Source organism: Mizuhopecten yessoensis, unplaced genomic scaffold, assembly GCF_002113885.1.
Source record: "Mizuhopecten yessoensis strain PY_sf001 unplaced genomic scaffold, ASM211388v2 scaffold10933, whole genome shotgun sequence".
Taxonomy (NCBI): Eukaryota; Metazoa; Mollusca; class Bivalvia; order Pectinida; family Pectinidae; genus Mizuhopecten; species Mizuhopecten yessoensis.
In genome coordinates this window covers 168,923-189,280 of record NW_018408794.1, presented here as the reverse complement: position 1 = coordinate 189,280, position 20,358 = coordinate 168,923, and the positions used below count along the sequence as shown (strand labels likewise).

Here is a 20,358-nt window from a genome sequence, read left to right as displayed (position 1 = left end):
CAACTCCGGTATTAGAAAATGAATGTAAAATGTACGAATAAATAAATTCGCAAGTATATAATGTTTAAGTGTTATATTCAAAAGCAAGCACTACGAACAACATTGAACTTAATATTGTTCTAAGCATAAATTGATAGACTAAAACACACTAATTCTTATGTTAAATGACTTTTCCGAATCAGTTTATGGTATTTTCTACATATTGTCCTGATTATAAATGTTTCAGTATACAAAAATCAACAATAAACTTCAAAACACGGGCAACTTTCCGCTGAATGTAGTAAATAATCCTGTTACATAGGAACACTTGATAACGACGAATACGTCACTTCCGCTGAAATAATCGATTATAACATGGCGTTGCTCTGTAGTCTCCACAAAACGTACTAGGTCCACAAAACCTCTCTCAGAACCGACCGTGACTGTATATCGGGGAAGTAATGATGGTTGTATCGTAAATGCATCGTCCCATACCAGCTCCAGGCCAGCATCTTGTCTAGTGACTGCCGCAGGAAGCCCTGGAAGTGATCATACTGTTATGATGTTTACTTTTCAAAATATAACTTTCCGAAAAGGTATCTCTTTTAACTGTTAGAAAAAGTTGAAATGTTACACAGTTTATGAGAAAACTCGAACATCTAAATAATTACACGTGGGAATTAGCGATACGGAATAAGGTTGCATATATGAAAATAAGAAAAGCAAAATTGTGAATATTTTAAATTTTGTTTAGATAACGCATGGTCTATATTGTATCATTTAATGCGTCAATATATATTTGCTTCCGTAATTATTATGTTTGAATACAATGACGCACCTGTTAGGCTTGGCGAAATCCCCGAAATCAAAACCGATCCGTTTACAACTTGACAGAACAACCCGTCATAGGCACATGCTTTCACTTCTACAGTGTAGATACCGTCGTCATGTTTGCCTGTATGGTCCAACGAAGCATAATTGCGCAAGTCAGTCTTTTCCCACTCCGTTAAACCCTGAGTGCCTCGATAGATTCTGTACGAATAACTCTTGATTCCGTAAGAATCGTCAAAATTTTCCCAAGAGAACGTTAACTTCGACGAGGACGGTATCACCGGAAGACCGAAAGCTGTATCATAAGCGGTATCAAATGCAATTCTCACCTTGGCGACATTCGGTGCGCTAAGAATGACAGTTTTGGGACCAACCAAGGTTGACTGTTGTAGATTGGCGCTATTCAAACATCGTATACGTGTAAATACATTAGTCCCATGTTGTATATACGTATAGGGAGTTTCACACTCGCTCTTGCCTTTACCACGGTACAGTATCCCGCTCATCATGTTTGTTCCTGTAACATTGTTTTCAAAGACACATCATCAGTTGCCTTCAATAAGCTTAACAGTGAAATATTGCTTCAAAATGAACAACGGATTACATTAATATTTTATTAGATATTTTCCTTAAAGTCTAGATCTAATCAAACTTTTAATACGAAGGTCAAGGTAAAGGAAAATGTGTACTTACCTATCTCACAGAAGCAATCGATATAAGAACTTTGTTCATCCGTGACCTTCCATGTGACCTTGACACTTGTCAGCGTTTGAACTTCATCTACACTAAAAGTTGTAGTCATCAACGTGTTTGATATGATTGGTGCTGTGTGATCCATTATGACAGGACGTGAGTGAAAGTGACTCCAACATCCGGCTTGACTCACAGTAGTTATAGTTACGTGCACTGGTTGCCCATGAGGCGCCTCTACCGGAAGTAGGATATTGTAAGACGACGACACATGTAAAAGAGGATACATTTGGAATCCACCTCGATTAGATCCCAGACCAACATAGATGTCCCTGATTCCACTTTCAGCGTCTATAATATTGCCGTTGATCTGGAGTTCCGTAGTAGAGACCTGTTGTACATCGATCACATTGTTCGTCTGACCTGTCACTGTGACGTCATCTGAGGTTAATAAGGTGAGATCAATTTCAGCGTATATAGGCATATCATGCGCAAGAACTGATATTGAACGGTTACCTTTGTAGAACGGCGAGCTGGTGAAAGAAATGGCGACTGTGTATGTTCCAATGGTCTCCATTATTACGGAATGGAGTTGCTTTTGGTTTTCAAACGAAACTTCGAAAAGATTGGAGGAAGTAATATTCGCAGACGAAATATACAGTCTATATACAGTTGGTCCTGTCACATCGTCCAGTTCCTTCATCCAATACAAAGTTCCGTTAGTTGAAGCCACTTTTTCTGTCACAGAAACCGTTGTGATATCAATATGAACTGGTGGTGTCGAGTCGAACAAAGCTCGAGGCGAATACACAAGATCGCTTTCGAATCCTGCAGCGTCTCGAGCTTTTACGGCAAACCTATACCACTGTCCTGTTACTAGAGAAGTGTTATAAAATGTGAATGTGTTTCTTAAACCTATATGTTGGAATTTAAGGGAAATATTATCCGTCGTAAAATCTCCATTTGATATCTGTAAAGCGATATAAAAAGACTCAATGGCAGAATGTCTGTCGTCAAAACCCCAGAACGAGGCTCCGACATCTCTAGTGTTTTGCGCATGACCGTTACGGAAGCTGTCAGTGTTAAAGACAACGCCGGCATGGGGACGTTCGTTGTCAACCAAAACGCCGTCAGATACAATCGTTGTATGGATCCCCACGTGGTTTATACACGTCACACTAACGTAATACTTTGTACCAGGAGAAAGCGTTAAATTAACCCATGACGTCGAGGTGTTCTGCCCAACTTTGCTTATGGATATGACATCGTCACCTGAAAAAGAAAACCAGACAAAAATAACAAATGCTGAAATATTTTTGGGAGCATCTTGAATACTTATCGATGTTATCTAAATTCAATTGGATCCAGATTTACCTATATTATTTAGAGTGTATTCATCTACGATGTATCATTAGCTCTAAATTGAAGGTTAACTACATACTATAAGATTTGTTTCTATCGATTTAAATATGAAGTACTAACCTCCTGGAATAGTCCCTAGCGCGACAAAGTACATATCAATACCACTCTGCGGGTCGCTAAACACACCCGACCAGCACGCGGTAAGCGTGTCCAAGGTTGTTGTAAAATCAATGTCGTGGTCACACGATTCGTTTAAATTTTCTCTGATGTATTGCCCTTTCCTTACAGACGGATGCGTAGTATCTATGTGTACCGCAGCTGAAGTAAAGACAGTAAAGTCTGACGTAGATGTCCACGCTCTGATGTACACTACATAACTCGTGTCGTGCAGTAGGTGGTTTGCTCCTTGCAAGCAATGTGTCACCCATGTCCTTTGTCCTATATCATACCACAGATTTTCCAGTAAAGGATCAAATATTCCAGTTCCTATTGGCATGTCTAGCTGTCCCATGCTCCACTCTGTTCGTTTGATGCCCTGTCCCCGTGTTCCAGTTACTGTCCAATTGGCAGAAATACAGGCGGAAGTCGCCGATAAAGCTTCTCGTTGTTTGTTTTTGCCTCCGTGATGGACATGGATTCTTAAGTCATAATCGTCCGTTTTATTTTCTTCTTTGCAATCGGTATCTACATCGATTGTGTGGCACTTTTGTGTTATAACGGCGCACGTGCAATCCCTATTGCAATATTCTGCGTCGCAAGAATGTTTTAGAATTTCCAAATACCCGTAAGTGATCTTACTGTCGGACGCTATTACAGTGACAGTCACTTTGCCAGTGTCACTAAATAGACCAGCGTTATTCTCTACCCAGACCGAAAATATCAGCTGTCGTCCCGATTGCAGGTGTTCGGTCAGAATCAGCTGGACTAATTCCAATTCACCGTTTAATCCTGACGGCGGGAAGGTAATCAATCCGTTACTTATTTCTGATCCACTGTAGGAGTCGCCTACCGTGACGTAGTAAGTCTTGATTCCTGATTCTGTATCCTTGAATCCGTGCAAGGTCAGATTAATGAACGACACAGTTTCGTTTGAGTCTGAAGACATGTGCCATGTCAGGGGTTCTTCGAATCCTCCACGATGAGGAGGGGTCGGATCAACAAGCAAATCGTTGGAGGTTGCCGATGTACAAAGTCCCGCTTCATTACATGCGGTCACGATAGCTGTGTAGGAATCACCAGGTCTCAACCAGTCGCGAGGTTCGAGAGTAAATATGTGACTACTTTCCGTCGACAAATATACGTTTTCGACAGGTGTATGTCCGTCATGGTGTGTTTTTACAGAAACGATATGTTTTATAATAGGACTTTCATCGTCTTTGAATTTCCATGTCAGCGTTACAAGAGATGGGTCCGACTGTACAATAACTTGTGGATCATTTTCACCGTTTCCCGCTCCTAGAACAGGAGCAGTCATCAGGATAGGAGGCGTAGGGTCGACAATAAAACTATCCGAAACAATCTTGACAGACATGTTGAGGGTGTTGTAGGCCTTGACCTCAACAGTCAGCGGCACTTTCTGTGGCAGATTGACCGGGTTCGTCATCATGTTGGACATAAACACGTTTGTAAACGGTACAATATCACAGTTGCTGTTGTCGGTGTGTCTAACGCAGACTTCGTAGTTCATTATGCCAGATTCTGCATCAACGAATCCAAACCACTGAACTTGAATTGAGTTTCTAAAATATAAACAAAAAATACTGCAGCATTTAGCTGTATTCATATGGACTTCCTGGAGATTATAAATGCCATCCGGATAAACGAACAAAATAATGCAAAAAATGTTAATGTTAACTAAATGCATTTAATGCTCAAATATATCAATAATTTTTGTCTTTATGCTAGTTGAACAATTCAATATGTCTACTATACAATTTCCGAAAATTGCATCTGAAAGAACTGTGTATGACGCATGCGCATGAATATTAGATATTATGCATCAGTTATATCTTGGTAACGTTTAATCAAGTTGCACATGCTATCGCAATCACATGACTGCCAAATACGTTTATAAGGTCACATGATTTAAAAAAAAATACCATGTTGATATAAAAATAAAACAGTGAAGCAGAAGGCAACACATCTGTTTACAAATGGTTATCATTATTGATGCGCGTGCAATATTTGTCACATTATGTCCCGTTTTAATCTGAAGAATCAGCCGAAGTCATTATTACTGTATGGTGAGACCATTTAACGTTTCTGTGAGTATATATAGGAAACACCTACGTCCTCCTTCACTCGTTAAAGCAAGCTTTTCCAATACAAATGTATAATAATACTTATTTTAGCCGGCACAAATCGTAGCGTTTAATCAATTTTATCAAATTAGCAAATGCATGAATGAGCACGCTTTCAATATATGCAATTGGAAATAATACATAAAAGCTTCAAAAAGAGCATTCATATTAAAGCGCATTGTTTAAAACCCAAACAACCATTAAAATAAAAATACCGTTAACTTTTGTTCGTTTGCAGTACCTCAGATATTTAAGATAAAACTTGATTTTTTTTCCATTTTGTATTTTACGCCTCTACATGAATTAGCGGGAATCCTGAGACACTGTCACCATCTCATGAATGTAATATTAATTGCAACATACATGGTGTGCAAGCCAAAACCAAACAATTCGATTATAGTTTTTTAATCCCCTATTTCTAAGGATGTGTTATGTGATAAAACTGTTCATCACTTACGCATGCGCCCAGTATCTGGAGTGATGACCGTCAAAACCAACATGGACAATTCCCGGTGTTGGCGGAGAATAGTCTGTTGTAAAACCGTTAGATGATACAGACGTACATAGTCCAGCTCCGTTACAAGCTCGTACCGTACAGTAGTAAGTAGTCCCAGGTACACAGCTATATGTCCACTGAAATTCTTAAAAAATATATTTGTTTCACATTGAGCTATTTTATATAAGTAAAACATTTAGGGGAAAGTGTATGCAGAGAGTTAGATTCTGTAATGGTCGAATAGATATTATAAATACACAGCAATAACAAAAGCAAAATACAAAAAAAAAAAATTAAAAAAAAATGCAAATATAAATGTTCAGTTCAACTTCATATGTACGATATATCTTGACCCATTTGATAAATCGACACCTCTCCGGTGTTTCTTTGAGAAGCTTTTTATAAAATCTGAGATAAGTTTATTTTGTCATTCAGTCTTAGGGGCTTTGTCCCACAACATGTTGAACTACAATCGAGAGAAGAGTCTCTTTTAAGACATTTGGATAAAAAAATCCTTTATGACACTGTGTATAATATTGGACAATGTATTTATAAAACATTAATGAGATACATTAGCAAATACAGTGTAAGATATTGAATGCTCGTTGCTATGGAGTGGTGTATTTCTCATTCCAACTATCACAACACATCCAATTATTATCGACATTACGCATCAATACTTATGTTCGATAACGATTTACCTGTTCTAGTTCCAGTGAATGACATAGGTCTGACGTCATCTCCGAGTGGCATAGTTGACAACCCTGCCGAGTAGTACCTGATCCCCGAGTGCGGATCACTAAAGCCTGACCAGTTACAACCACCGTGAGTCGTGTTTGGTTGGAAGTTAATATCAAACTGAATATAGAAATATACACAACATATTCTTTTTCACAATGAAAATGAATAGTTATCATACATATTTGCGCATTTATCACTTATGTTATTTCTTCGATGATTGGGTAGTTTGTCAAATGGTACAATCCGTGCATTCTATCAACATGTGTTCAAAAACCAATTGTTGTATTAATCATAATCGACAGGCAATCAACACAATCGTTAATAGTATTATACTTGACAGCCTATCACAATTGGAAGCATTTAATTTCTTAACAACAAAATAACACTCATACATTTAAAATGGTTGCCGACACTGATTAGATTAAACAACGTGATAATAGTATGTACATATTAATTCATCTGTGTTGATGTATTGAATACATATTTATGAACATTTAGATAGACTCACATTTAAAAGACCATCCCGTACAACGCCATCTGTTGGTGAAGACCGGTCTATGACAAATGCGTCTGAAGCCGCCACTGAAGACAGTCCTGCTCCGTTTGTAACCTTTGACACAATAGTTTAGTGTATAAAACATTCATAAGACGTTGTCGTGGTGTCAAAGTGATACCGATACATTTTAGCCACAGTTAAACCTCTGCCTTTTTCGCCCTCCATAATGAGGGGAGGGGGGGGGGGGGGGTTTNGTAAATAACATACGAAACATATCAAGCAAATGTAAAGGGCGAAATGAACACTGGGTGAATGGGTTAAAACGAAAATTTGATTCGGTGAAAGGAAACTTTCTTCTTTATGCAGTAACGGTTTACAAAATGGTCCAAAATATGTGCAGTTTGAATCATAAAAAAGAGATGTTTTTTATATGAGAATGAAGTATCTATTTTAAACCATTGTTTATTGCCGATACTGCATTTCAATATAAAATGTTTCCCCTTCAAACGGACAAAACCAATTCTTCCAGTGATAAATACTTACAAGAATAACAGCATAGTATTGATGACCATCGTATAATGCCGTGAGGTTAGACAGAGAAGCAAACTCTCCTGTAAACCCCTGATAGTCTATGATGTCGGGTACGTGTTCTGTCGATCCAATACCTAGTAGAGTTTGAGAAATTCCACTTTCATCATCATGGCAACCGATCAAATGGATGCTGATTTCTGCTGTGACAATAGCTTTTGGTTTCAAATAGGTTCCAACTTGCACGAATTCAATCACGGGTGGAGTACTGTCAAAAATTACACCTTTTGAAACGGCAGACGTTGAATGTCCCACGTGGTCAAACGCTAGAACATATTGAAGAGAACAAAAAACTATGACTATATCATAGTGTATCTAATTTTATTGAGCTGCTAGTTTCTGATGGAAGATGTGACTGGCATATATTCTCCCCTTGACATTGTATTGTACAATGTAAATATTTACCTCTAAACGTTATATATACTGTTGCTTAGTATATCTCTCCAGGGCGAAGTGACAGGTTATGTATAAACTTACCTGTAACTGTTGCGTAATACATTTCTCCTGGTCGGAGTGCTGGGTTATGAATTATAATGGACTGGTACAAGCCGACGTTGGTTTTTGCCACCAGGTCTTGTCCTAATGGTTCACTTCCTTTGTAATTAAAACAACAAGTATAAGTAATCGTTATTTGATTATAAGGGAAAAGGGATATACTATCGAGGTAGATAACACAGAATGATATATACACAATCCATTGTACTTCAAGGAATATATCCCAATTAAGTTAATTAATCACTATCTACAGTGTACCATCTTCATTTGAAATACAGTTTTGTATTGCCTTTGATTTGTCAAAGCGATTAGTAAATACTGACCTATACAATACGTAAACGATGCTAAAGTAAATGGATATCCTAAAGTTTTATATCCAAGGAAATCCTTGAATCCGTCCCAGTGTACCACAAGGCTTGATTGATCTATGATGTAGTCTCTCTCGGATGTTATAGTGACGTCACCAGTAGAAGGCGGATTTATATCTACGAAAAACCCATTTCCGCACGTTTGAAATGAAGGCATTTCATCTCTATTATTCCCAGTGATATCACTTATGTCTGCACATATAAAGTACATTATCCCATTTTCAAGATTGACGCCACGGAAAGCGGAAAACCCTCCGAATGTTTGCACAATTGCAACACAATTTGGATTTTCTTCACACGACTGATTGAGACTATTTGAATCCCTAACAAGGAACCACGTGATTGGCTGATCGCCCATTCCCAGGATAACCCCACCTGGACGAACAGGTTCGGCAGTGAAGTCGAGCTCGGCTTCGTGTAACCAGGACATTTTGTCACCGATGTTTGCAGCATAGAATGAATCCTTGTTGTTTCTAACGTCGTCCGCATCAGCGTCTATCTCATAGATTTGGAATTTCCGGAACATATTAGGGTCCTCTGTTACTATGAGTGGAACGCACTTGACACCTCTGGATCCCAAAGGACAGTATACCTCTACACAAGTGAACAGGTGCGCATGTGGATATAGGGGTATCGGTAAGCATTTTGACAGCTGAAAAGAAAAATTGACGCGTGATGTACCGATACAATCTTACATTAAATTCCATGTTAATGAAACAAATGGAAACGGGAATTTTAAGTGTTTTAACACATAACCGATATGATTTGTACATATGCCGTCCAATCTTATATATATATACATATTAATCTGTTGATGAGGCCCTAACTAAACTGATTGATATACCTATCACAATCGCCACCCATATTTTCTATTGTAATATGACCGTCCTTAAATGATCATAGCTGTTGATAGGACGTAAAACAATACTAAACCAAACCTTACTAAACCAATCCTTTTATATATCATTATATTACATGATCTTTCTTCGCTACAAAACACCATAAATCTTGTAATACATGTACAGTACAAATATTGGAATTTTGGAATGTTGAAGTAACAAAAGAAGATAAAAGCCCTTTTGCAAAGCTATACATGAATTTTATCAAAACGAACAAATCATTGAGGTTTTATCCGTTAAGTATTGAAAATATAAAAACCAAAATAGCAATACATGTCCATGCATAATTGTGGAATTTGAACACTTTAAGTGTTGCATATGAAAACGTAAAATGTGAAATAATTATCAACAGTTCAACATTCAATGAGCAACCATTTTTGCAAGATAAAAAAAGAGTAAAAGTGGCATTTGATTGTAAGAAATAAGGATCTTTGGATACCGAGGCTCAACTGTATCCATGAATTATTTGTTGTACTTACCAACACATCAGTTCTATTTGTATTCCTGAGGATGTGTGAATTCCACCCAGTCAACTGTATCCTCGCGGCATTATCCCGAAAAAGTCCCCAACGTAGCCCAACACCACCGGATGTGACGTCAGATGGACCGATTGGACAGGTTATGTCGGTTACACTCAGGCTTATATCGGAACAAACATGTGAAGTTTTATGAAGGGAGGATGATACGTAAAAACTGTCATACTCCTGGTCAATAACGACAAAACCATCTGTTCTTACTGAATCAAGACATCGGTATTCTACGCAAGGTCTCAAAATAACCGAATAACGACCATTGACTAATCTTGTGTCATCAAAGGTGCTGGTCATCGACTGTCCCGACACTTTCGTATACGCAATGATTACCGGAGGACTGGATTGCTCAGCTGAAGGTTCGTGCGATAGTGACAAAAGTTCCACTTCGTAATGGGATATGTACCGATTCAATATGCCTATGCTCCAGTGCAGGGATACAGTCTCGAACACAAAGTGACTGTCAACATCTGGAATACAGTTCAAGACACTCAAGCCGAAGATATGGTCAAGCTCAGACCTGATTGTAAATTGTGGTTTCGAGTTTAGTGGAATAAACTGATAGTAGTGAAGCGAATCGATTGTCCGATATGTTCTAAGGATGACGTCATTACTTTCGACTGTTATACTCGTGTTAGATTCCAGTGTGTACACATGACCGACATGCAGGTCCGTTTTGCTAGGTGCATATATATTGCTTGTTCCGACCTGTTGTACAGGAAAAGCTCGTGAGACACTAGAACAACCGTATCCATCATACACACGCAGTGAAGCTGTTATGTCTGAGGAATTTATAATTGTGAATCCATCCGATGTTGCTACCGCTGTCCCTCCGGAGGTAAACGCACGTACCGTCACAAAGTACCGATGGTAATATGAGAGGATTTTCGCATTTTCACAGTAGACATCTACTTCTGGGATATCATGAAATGATGTAGTATCATCTGATCCCGGTATTCTTCCAATACCAACCTCGAATGCGATGTCATCATTGTGTTCAAATCCTTGCCACGTGACGCAGAACTCTTTTGACGATATTAAAACGTCGATATCTTGCATATTTTTCACACTGAGGTCATGTGTGACGTCATACAGGACCCCGTGTCCTGGAGGAATCCTAGACGGTAAATGAAATGTGTCAGTGTCCACCGTACAGTGGTAACCTGCATTGTTAAACACGTGAAGCTGGATGTTGAAAGTGAGTTTTATGTCAGCGTCATACACATGTAAATCCGAAAGTGGAATAGTCAAACAAATCTTCTCCTTTGTAACACAATTTGCAGTGCCTGGAACACCCATTGGCTGGAACGCTGATACGTAGACGTCTTCCTGACCTAAATAAAAAAAGAACAAAAGTGAAACAAAATACCTGCAATTGTCAGGATGTGGACAGGAGAGCAAAATGATAAACAATATATCTTTTGCTGTTTAGGCATAATATGTTTATGCTTGTCTTAAAAATCAATTATAATACACTATTCAACACTTTGAACAATAATGTTTTACAGATAGTATTTCCGAAATATTTTAGTGTTTCCTTACCAACTCGGTATAAAAATGTAGTCATCGGTTCCTTCTGTTCGTTGTCATAAAATGTTCCCTCATCCCAGTAGGTGTACAGAGAACCATTTTCTATACTGACAGGAAGAGATGGAGGACAGATAGGTGGGGTCTCATCTACAAGAACTGGACCGATGGAGGACACGGAAGAAAGGCCAGCACTGTTTGTGATTTTAAGGAAAATATAAATCTCATCCCCGTCACTCAGGCCAATGTGTCTCTTCTTGTAGGAATACTTATGAGGAGATTTGTGGAAGTCTACCAGATCTGGAGCTGAACCGCTGTCTTTTGTTGAACCGATACCTACATAAACCTCATGAACCTGGCTTTCCGCTTCAATAACATTCCAGTGGAGGTGAATGAGGTCAATTGGAAGGTAGATAATCCCAAGTTTGTCAACAATCTTGCAGGCTATTGAGTGGTTTGATACGTGTGAAGAATCTTCGGGTAATATAGATATAAATTTGTTCACGGAAGTATTTCTACACATTTCGTCACACATGTCATCGTTCACTCTATATCGCGTCAAATTATTTGATATGTACCATGCTGTTTCATTAGAACACATCACCTTTTCAATGACAGATGCACTCCGCATGGTAACGTTGACTACCGCAGGGGGAGTCTTGTCCAACAAAATGCCGTCCGAACAGACAGGATATGAAGGTTGCATAGCATTATTGTACGCCACTACAGAGACAAAGTATTGGCCTTCCTCTGGCAGTGTAAACCGGGCAAACTTAAATGTAGTCTCGATTATCGCAGTTTCATTGTCTTTGTATACACCGCCACTTACTTTTGTACCACTAAACGTGTCTTGTTCCAAACATGATCTTGTCAAGCCTACTCTGTATAAACGAACACCACTCTCGTGATCAATATATCCATCCCAGTGTGCAACAAATGACTCCTTACTAGTGTAATCGATGTCCAGTCCTCCGGCTGGCCCTTCTCTGACAACTCCAGTGGCCGGCGGTGAGTCGTCGGTCAACACCTCCATGTGCTCTACCATAACCAGTCTTGCTTCGTTTGTCACTGTAATCGTGAAATGGTACCCACGGTTGTGATTTCCAACGTGAGTATTAAGGTTAACAAGTGAATTAAGCCTCAAAGTAAAGTTGAAGTGAGCACAAGGACCGACGGAAGGACAGTAGCAGTTCGAGTGTTCTGGACAGGATTCCTATTAAAAAGATAAAAGTTAAACCGTTATATTGATATACAACTCTTCCTATCATTAGTTTGATATCCCCCTTATTTAGTTCAAGTTGATATAGAGAAAGCAAGATACAATATACATTGATGATATCGTTGAAACAGAACTCCTGTTCGGCCTGTCTATATATGGGTATTCAGAGATTGTGGAGCATACAAATGTACATCTGTATACTTACATTTAGTGCAAGGCGACTCACTCCAACCGATCCATTCCCAATATCGCTCCCTCCTAAAGAGGTGCCAAGAGACCAATCAGCAGAGTACAAACCGCTATGTATGTCCAGTGCATTAAACTCCAAAACCATTTTGGAGAGATCCGAACTGTTATGGACGTTTAAAAGCTTATAACCGTCTTTTGTTAGTCCTATGTCGAATATTTTGGGTCTGCTAGAGTCAATGTGTGTGTATAAATATTCAGAATAGCTGTGCTTCATTATGTCCTGTGCCTCGACATCAAAACGATAGGTCTCTCCATCATTCACGGTCGGGGACAAACATATTTTCTGTGATGTGAAATTTGGAACTTTTTCTTTTGTATGAATTGTTTTTGTATCATTAGCAAACGAAAAGTAGAAAACAGTTATTCCATGCACATTTTCCGTTCCAGAAACGGGAAGAAGTCCAGATATCTGTTCATATATACCAGTGATGTGACCGTGGTAGTCTGGTTTTATTGGCTGTAACAGATTCAGATCCTTAAATTTATCGTTGTAATACCTGTCAGTCCAAGAATAGCAGAGGGCTCCATGATTAGTTTGCCACTTGTGAGCAGTGTTAGTCGTTGTTGTTGTGGAGTAAAAGGGTTTGTCATCTCTTGCGAAAACCATTGAAGAATTATCAAGCATAACAAAGCGCCTGGCTTGTTTGACATTATTGGCAACGTCCTTGACCTCTAACACAACTGCGTATAAGGCAGGATTAGGTCGGTCTTCTGGAATGATGATTCTGATAGGTTGGCTTGCTTTTATTGGCGATATGACAATAGGATCTCTTCCGACATCTAGCCAGCCTGGCTCTGCTTGCTTTACCTCATAAACGTTGGTCATGTACGTATCTATACCGGAAGCATATTCAGTGTTTCCGGAGACAGGGGACGGATCTTCCCATCCAGATACGTTTACCTGGAAACTTGGAGTGATAAGGATACGGCTATCAATATCTAGCAGTCCACTGGTACATATATGCTGCTCGAGGCAATGTACAGGGTGAGCGTTGTCATAATGATAACACAAGTCTTTTACGGTAAACGTCTTTAAGAAAGCAACTTCGGTTTCTTTACGTGTGATGATATTTTTTGAGACAAGATGGCCACCGCCTCTTGAAAGAAATCGTAAGCATATTCTGAAACGAATTGTTATAAACATGAGCAATTACATAAGTGTATGCCAGATTATCATTGAAATATACTGTAATCGTACAACAAATGCTTTAAGCAACTTTCAGAAATACTTACAAATCAAAACATTTTAAAAAAAATCATTGAATCATCGAATGATTCAATATATTACTTGAAATTGTGCTCAACCATCAACCATAGCAGATATGTTTACACCAAAATGACCATGCATATATTTTTTTTATGAGAATCTTTTACCTTTCTCCATTCGACAAATGTCTTGGTGGACTGTTATTACCAATAACTTTGTCAAATGACAGCAGTTGTTTCGGATTGTTGCTGTTAGGGTCACTATGGAGACTAATATTCTTCACTATGTTTTCAGTTCCTGTTAAAAAGAACGGACGTTACTTAACAACGAAATACTCCACAAAATGCACCAAAGATACCGTGCCCCGAATTGCAGTAAAATGTTATAGGAGACCATACCCTCCTTAAATATACCTTGGTGATTGCTCTCCATGAAAGTTTGTACAAAAATATATAAAGACCTATATATAATAAATCTATTTGAAAATACAGAATATTCTTATCTGGCTAGCTATAATATTTTTGCGAATGAGTAGATCAGCACATGTTTTGATGTTATTTACTCCTCAAATAATGAAAATTATACTCACCATGTACAATGTTTAACAAAAAATTATGTATGAAAAGCTTGTGCATTTTATCTATAGAATGATACCATCAACAGTGTAAAAATGTCTAAAACAAACATTGAACTTATGGAAGATTAGGGGCAATATGAACCCAGCCAATGGGAATTTAATTTATCACGGATGTACCAGCCGGTAGATATTTTGGTTTTAACGCATAGACGAAATGTGTATCATCAACATGATAGATCGTTGTCATAACAGCTCGTCAAGTTGTGTTGTTTAACTACTGAATAAATCGCTATTACGTCAGTCATGACATAAATAGAATTAAGAGAAGAAAAAATCTACACAAACAAGTACTCACACATTTTTATTTTTTATTGTTGTATAAGGTACTTATACAACAATAAAAAATTAAAAAAATGTTTTTTTAATTGACTGCCTTCAAAATATATATCTTTCTGGTAAAAAATCTACCGTATATTACTCATTATAATAAACATATTCACATGTCAATATTCATCATCTACATCCAAAATCAACTCTACTTAGTACGATTTACCATTGATTTGCTAATGTTTAAACATTATTTTTATATTTTTTTACTGAAATTCATTATGAGCGGTAACTATACTTAAAGTAGTCGATACCAGTTAAACGTGTTTCAAGTATATTGGTTAGGAGGAAGGGGGAGTCTGTGAACAGAGACAAATGACTGATTCATCTTAATAACCCCATTTAAACATCCAGTAAACATGTTACCCGTCCCCCTGACTGAAGGGACTCTAATTGGGCGAAATCTCTCTGAGTTTTGTTAGCTGACTTTACTGATTCAGCACACTGTGGATTAGTGAGATGTTTACAGCGGTGTATAGTCGAAACACCAGTCATTTACACTCTTGACTTGACAAAGGAAACAGATGTTTTCGAGAGCTCGCACAATAAGTTTTCAACTCCTGTTTGTGTTCAAAACATACTTAGCCTTTATTAATTTCAGTTATACTGTAATTATCATGATACACTCAAACTTAAAATGTCAAAAAGTGCATACCAACATCTGAATGTAACATGTGTGAAATAAATATAGATATAGACTTACCCAGAATTGGTTTTATTACAATGGCTATATTGACATCAGTCACACCAAACGCATGGTTTGTGACGTATTCAGGTTTCGGTACGAGAGAAACGTTGACTGATAATTCAAAGGAAGAATTGGTAATTATTCGGTCGACTTGGATGTTTCCGTAGAAGTCCTTTTGGTTGGAACAATGTGTAGGTACATTTGGTGGGACTGGGGACATCAGAGCATCGCTGTTAGCGTCAACCACCTGCATTCTACAGGTTATAACCTCTGGAGCTTTGGTAACTAAAAATGAAAAATAAATATTGGTCACATTCGTCTATTTTGATCACACATACATGTAATGTGAGTCTTATTTTCAAAGTAACAATAATGTGACATGAATTTATCAATTGGACAGTTTTTACCTGCATTAGAGGCATGTAAATATATATATGTATATTCAAAAAACCAGTAGGCATTCTGATGAGAAAAGTGTTTTTTTTTTAACGCCAAATCATAATTTTTTTTTCACAATCAGCCATATTGGCGACAGTTGGTACTAACAATGTGATGTTATTAACCCGCCAATAGCTCAACTGTGGTATTTGTAGTTCACTTTTCATTCATTTAACAAGGAAACAAGTGCAGAAGAAACATCTTCCCTTGTCGGACACTTGGACTAGCCTTCTTGATTTTGTTGGTGTCATTCTACTTATTATGGCGTCATTTCTTCTGAACATATGCATGTCAAAATTACCACGATATTTCTTTATGGTATATTTGCTATATTTGATTTATGTTCGCTGCTTCTTCTAATATATTCCAAGGGCAAATTTATATATAACTTGCTCATTTTTCCATTAACTATTATTGAATTTGCGTGAAAGTCTTATTTTCTATTTGATTTTAAATAATTTTACTACCGAGTAAGTACTTTTGAGTATATTTGTTTGTTTTTCAGTTATTCAATACCAAACTAAATCATTAAAACCTTACAGCATTATGAGAAAGTACATCCTTCTTCGCTGGCAAGTTATTGATGTAAATTTATAAGATAGACAACACAATTTTATCTTTTTTTCTTACGTTGACACCGGGCCTGGCTGTCATCAAACACCGTAGTGAACGACTCGGAGTCACATCTACAATCCCTGGCGTAATTGTCACTGCCACAGGATCCGGGCCAGCACCACCGATCCTCCCATGAACAAGTTCCTTAGGATAAAAGATCAATAGTTTTTTATTTGAAAAAGTAATGGTATCTGTTGTCGGACATCGACTACATAACCTAACAAGTATGAAAGCATGATTTCAATTATGTTAGATGTGTGAATAATATAAAAGGGCATGTACAATACCATTTATGTGTTAATAAAATCCCATATAGTCCCGTATGCAAATGATCTTATTCTCTGATATTTGAAAATCAGCTTTTAATGTACGTATAGATATACAAGAGGTACCTTTTTAACACACTCGATAAATGCTTGACTATACCTTATTGCTATTTATAAATGCACAAAATGAAATCAATTATTATCGTAATTACTTGCACACTCTTTGTCGGAATTGTAAAGTTTGTACAATATCTTCTGGCACTCAGCACACGTGATATCCGATAGACTCGTACACACAGTGGTGATACAGTTGGCGATGTTCGGGCATCCTGTAAAATATCATATAATTCTAAATTGTCATAATTCCTTTCATACTAATTATAGGGTATGTAATGAAATAATTTAATACATATTCATAATTTTTACAGCGTTTTTATTTCAACTATAGAAATCAGGAAAATTATGAAGGAAGCACAATATAATGAACTAATTTCAAATGATTACACGAATTATCAAATTAGAATATAACTAATCCAACTCGAGTTATTCCTTCAAAATCATCAATAGATAATGTATACGTTTTGTTCTACTTTGATAAAGAAAATGATTATTATTGCAACGTTAAAAAAATAACGTTAACGTTAAGGAAAGTTTAACAAAAAGATTGCCTGTCGAGTGGGCACCGACCCGATCGATCATCTGATCGGTCAGTCGAGTTGACCCAGTTTTATTTATGTTTTGGAATAAGACGAATATGGCACGAAAACACTCCAGAAATAACGGGAACTTGTTTGACTAATGAAATATATAATTGTGGAGATAGGCTGTTATTTAATGACGACATATTACCCTACTTTAATAACTTTAATTTGACGAGTGTGAGCGGAATATTATACGTGTGCATCGGACCACGCAATCTATCTAAAGCTTAAAGACAGGACCAAGGCTATTTCCTCAATCATTCCAGTTTTATTCCTATTAAATGTATATTAATGCCAGGTTGTTAAATAATGTTTAATAAGTGGGAGTCTGTAGTAGAAGTTTTTATAATTTGGAGATTTGTATATATTTATCATCTGTTGTGACTTTAAAAATTAATGATAAATGTAACTAAAGTACATATAACAGAAGTACAACTCTAAAAGAGAAATAATTGACAGAGAACCATGGCCTGGATGGAGGTTCAAACACAAGTGTATATGAAAGCCACAACCGTGAGCTGGTTTGAATGAAAAGACTGAACAAATTGAGGCCAGTGGGCTTGTTGCAAACAAAAGACACCAATAGAAATTAAAACTTATGGTTGTAAAGATTAATTGAACACTGCATAGATGGTTAAACTAGTTAACATGTCAATTGCATATATCTGAAAGATACATGTAAGCGAGACATTTAAACAAGACAACAGGTGCCTTTGATCTAATCGTACTACGAAACGGTATGATTCTCATGAAGTGTCAATTTGAATACAGAGAGGGTGAACCCTGAATTTGTACATACAATCAGTATGCCATAGATTTTAGTATTCAGTTAACAATTACGAATGAATGATAGAGTAGTTAGTGTGTATGTCAGGAATTTATTATATGTCACCTTTGCATGTGGGTGGTCAGATCGCGTCATAGATAACGCACTAGCAGTTTTTACATGAATACTCGATTTCTGGATCTGACGTGAACAAGTATCGGGTCACCTGCCCGACCATGTGGGTTTTCTCCGGAAACTCCTGTTTCCTCCAACCGCACGCGTACATCCGGGCCAACAAAAGTGATTGAAATAAGATCAAATAACTTGCTTCATAATTATTGTATCACACGGTCAGAAATATTAATTTCATGAATCTTGTCCATCGAAAGGAAAACTATTGTATAAGAGCTGACAAAAAACCCTCAATCCTGGGATTCCGTTAGAAGATGTTTTGGAAAAGAAATCATTTCAACTTGAAAATACAATGAACGAAGCAACATTTTAAAAATAATAATGAAGAATTTAGTATTCCCTGAATGAATGTCGGATTCATTGAATTGTTTATCAATTCTTATATGTTAAAACTTTTATAAACGATGGGTTTATTCGATTCCAGGATCAAAACAGTTTGCGTTTTTCTATTGGATTAATTTCTGCTAAAGGAGAGTTAATATCACAGGCAGTGTGCATTACTTAATGTAGCCAGGAATCAAATCTTTATACATGTTTCGAAACAAACCAAAAAAACGAACATATTTTATTATCCCTAACCTTTGATACAAAGAAAACTAAAACTGCGTACCTTAAGCAGTCGAGACATTTGACTATTTTTAAAGATTGGGCGATCATGAGGGATTTGATCTAAAAATCTGGATGATCTTATTAAGATCTTTGACTGTTGCGTTGAGTGACCAGTTGCGGTGTCCGTAAAGTCAAAATTGTCGAATAAACGGATCGAAACAAACATATAAAAATCACGTTTTTATCTTTACTTTTACCTCGACACTCAGTTTGTTATCACTTCTCTACGCGTAAATGACAACTGAAGTCAATCCGTTTATCGTTATGCACATACAAAGTATAAACAAAAACATATTTGAATCAATAATCTACAAAAACTAGTGTAAACTACATGTAAAGCATAGATGCATTAGTGTAAACTTCCGTACCAGATTCATCAGCTTTTAAACGAATGTGTAAATTTGCGTGAACAGTATTGTGTACTAACCTTGTTTCTCGCAAATAAAAGGGAATTTTGATGTACAAGGGCTGTCATTCCATTGATTGGCTATATAGAAATTAACACAATCTTCGTCCCCATCCTTATTATTAGGTTCACCCGATCCCCAGTCTGAGAATGCCACTTTTGAATTGTCTGTAACCCATTTCCAGTCCCCTTCTCTACTTCGGTCGTTTGCTCCAATCCAGGGGTGAACTCGCAACAAAATATGTATGCGCACTTATTAATCAATGTGATTAAAATATGCCTCCCTATCCCAATGAACTTTTAACGGTTACGCAATCTTTGTATCTTAAGCTAATTTCTTCTGTTGAAAATACGAGTCTAATAAATTCAATAAAAAATACCATATTAAAGTGTGTATTTCATTCACATCACAATACCAAAGAAAATGTATAATAGAATGTGCCACTCTGTATGGTGGCATATTTCCCCAATGTTGTTTCTTGTCCTGTACAACTCGTATATCAAAAAAGTTCTCCAAGTTACACAGCACATTTTTATTCCCAGATTCCAAAAATGTTCTGTTTATAGGCAAATATTTCTAAAACTGCTTACACCCTAACTATATTTCTGAACTTGTTCCTCCTTCACGAACATATACAATCCAATATCTATCCGCGATCATTAAGGATATGTTCTCCTTCTGAGGTTCAAATCGCGTGTTGATCTTATGTTTTGATTTGATTATATTTTTATAATT

General features: G+C 37.2%; 1 protein-coding gene across 1 annotated transcript in view; it reads right to left on the bottom strand.

Moving 5' to 3' along the window:
• Positions 1-160: 160 nt before the first annotated feature.
• LOC110463804 overlaps positions 161-20,358 on the bottom strand; it is a 31,663-nt gene continuing 11,465 nt past the window's right edge. The window contains exons 2-18 of the mRNA XM_021518680.1: positions 17,161-17,277; positions 16,698-16,826; positions 15,645-15,914; positions 14,145-14,274; positions 12,727-13,891; positions 11,318-12,515; positions 10,390-11,109; positions 8,302-8,940; positions 7,961-8,077; positions 7,439-7,749; positions 6,908-7,009; positions 6,360-6,516; positions 5,620-5,803; positions 2,983-4,601; positions 1,504-2,772; positions 818-1,327; positions 161-518 (exon numbers count right to left, since the gene is read on the bottom strand). Coding sequence (XP_021374355.1) covers positions 250-518; positions 818-1,327; positions 1,504-2,772; positions 2,983-4,601; positions 5,620-5,803; positions 6,360-6,516; positions 6,908-7,009; positions 7,439-7,749; positions 7,961-8,077; positions 8,302-8,940; positions 10,390-11,109; positions 11,318-12,515; positions 12,727-13,891; positions 14,145-14,274; positions 15,645-15,914; positions 16,698-16,826; positions 17,161-17,277 — 8,906 coding nt within the window. The 3' untranslated portion in view covers positions 161-249. The remainder of the gene's footprint in view (positions 519-817; positions 1,328-1,503; positions 2,773-2,982; positions 4,602-5,619; positions 5,804-6,359; positions 6,517-6,907; positions 7,010-7,438; positions 7,750-7,960; positions 8,078-8,301; positions 8,941-10,389; positions 11,110-11,317; positions 12,516-12,726; positions 13,892-14,144; positions 14,275-15,644; positions 15,915-16,697; positions 16,827-17,160; positions 17,278-20,358) is intronic.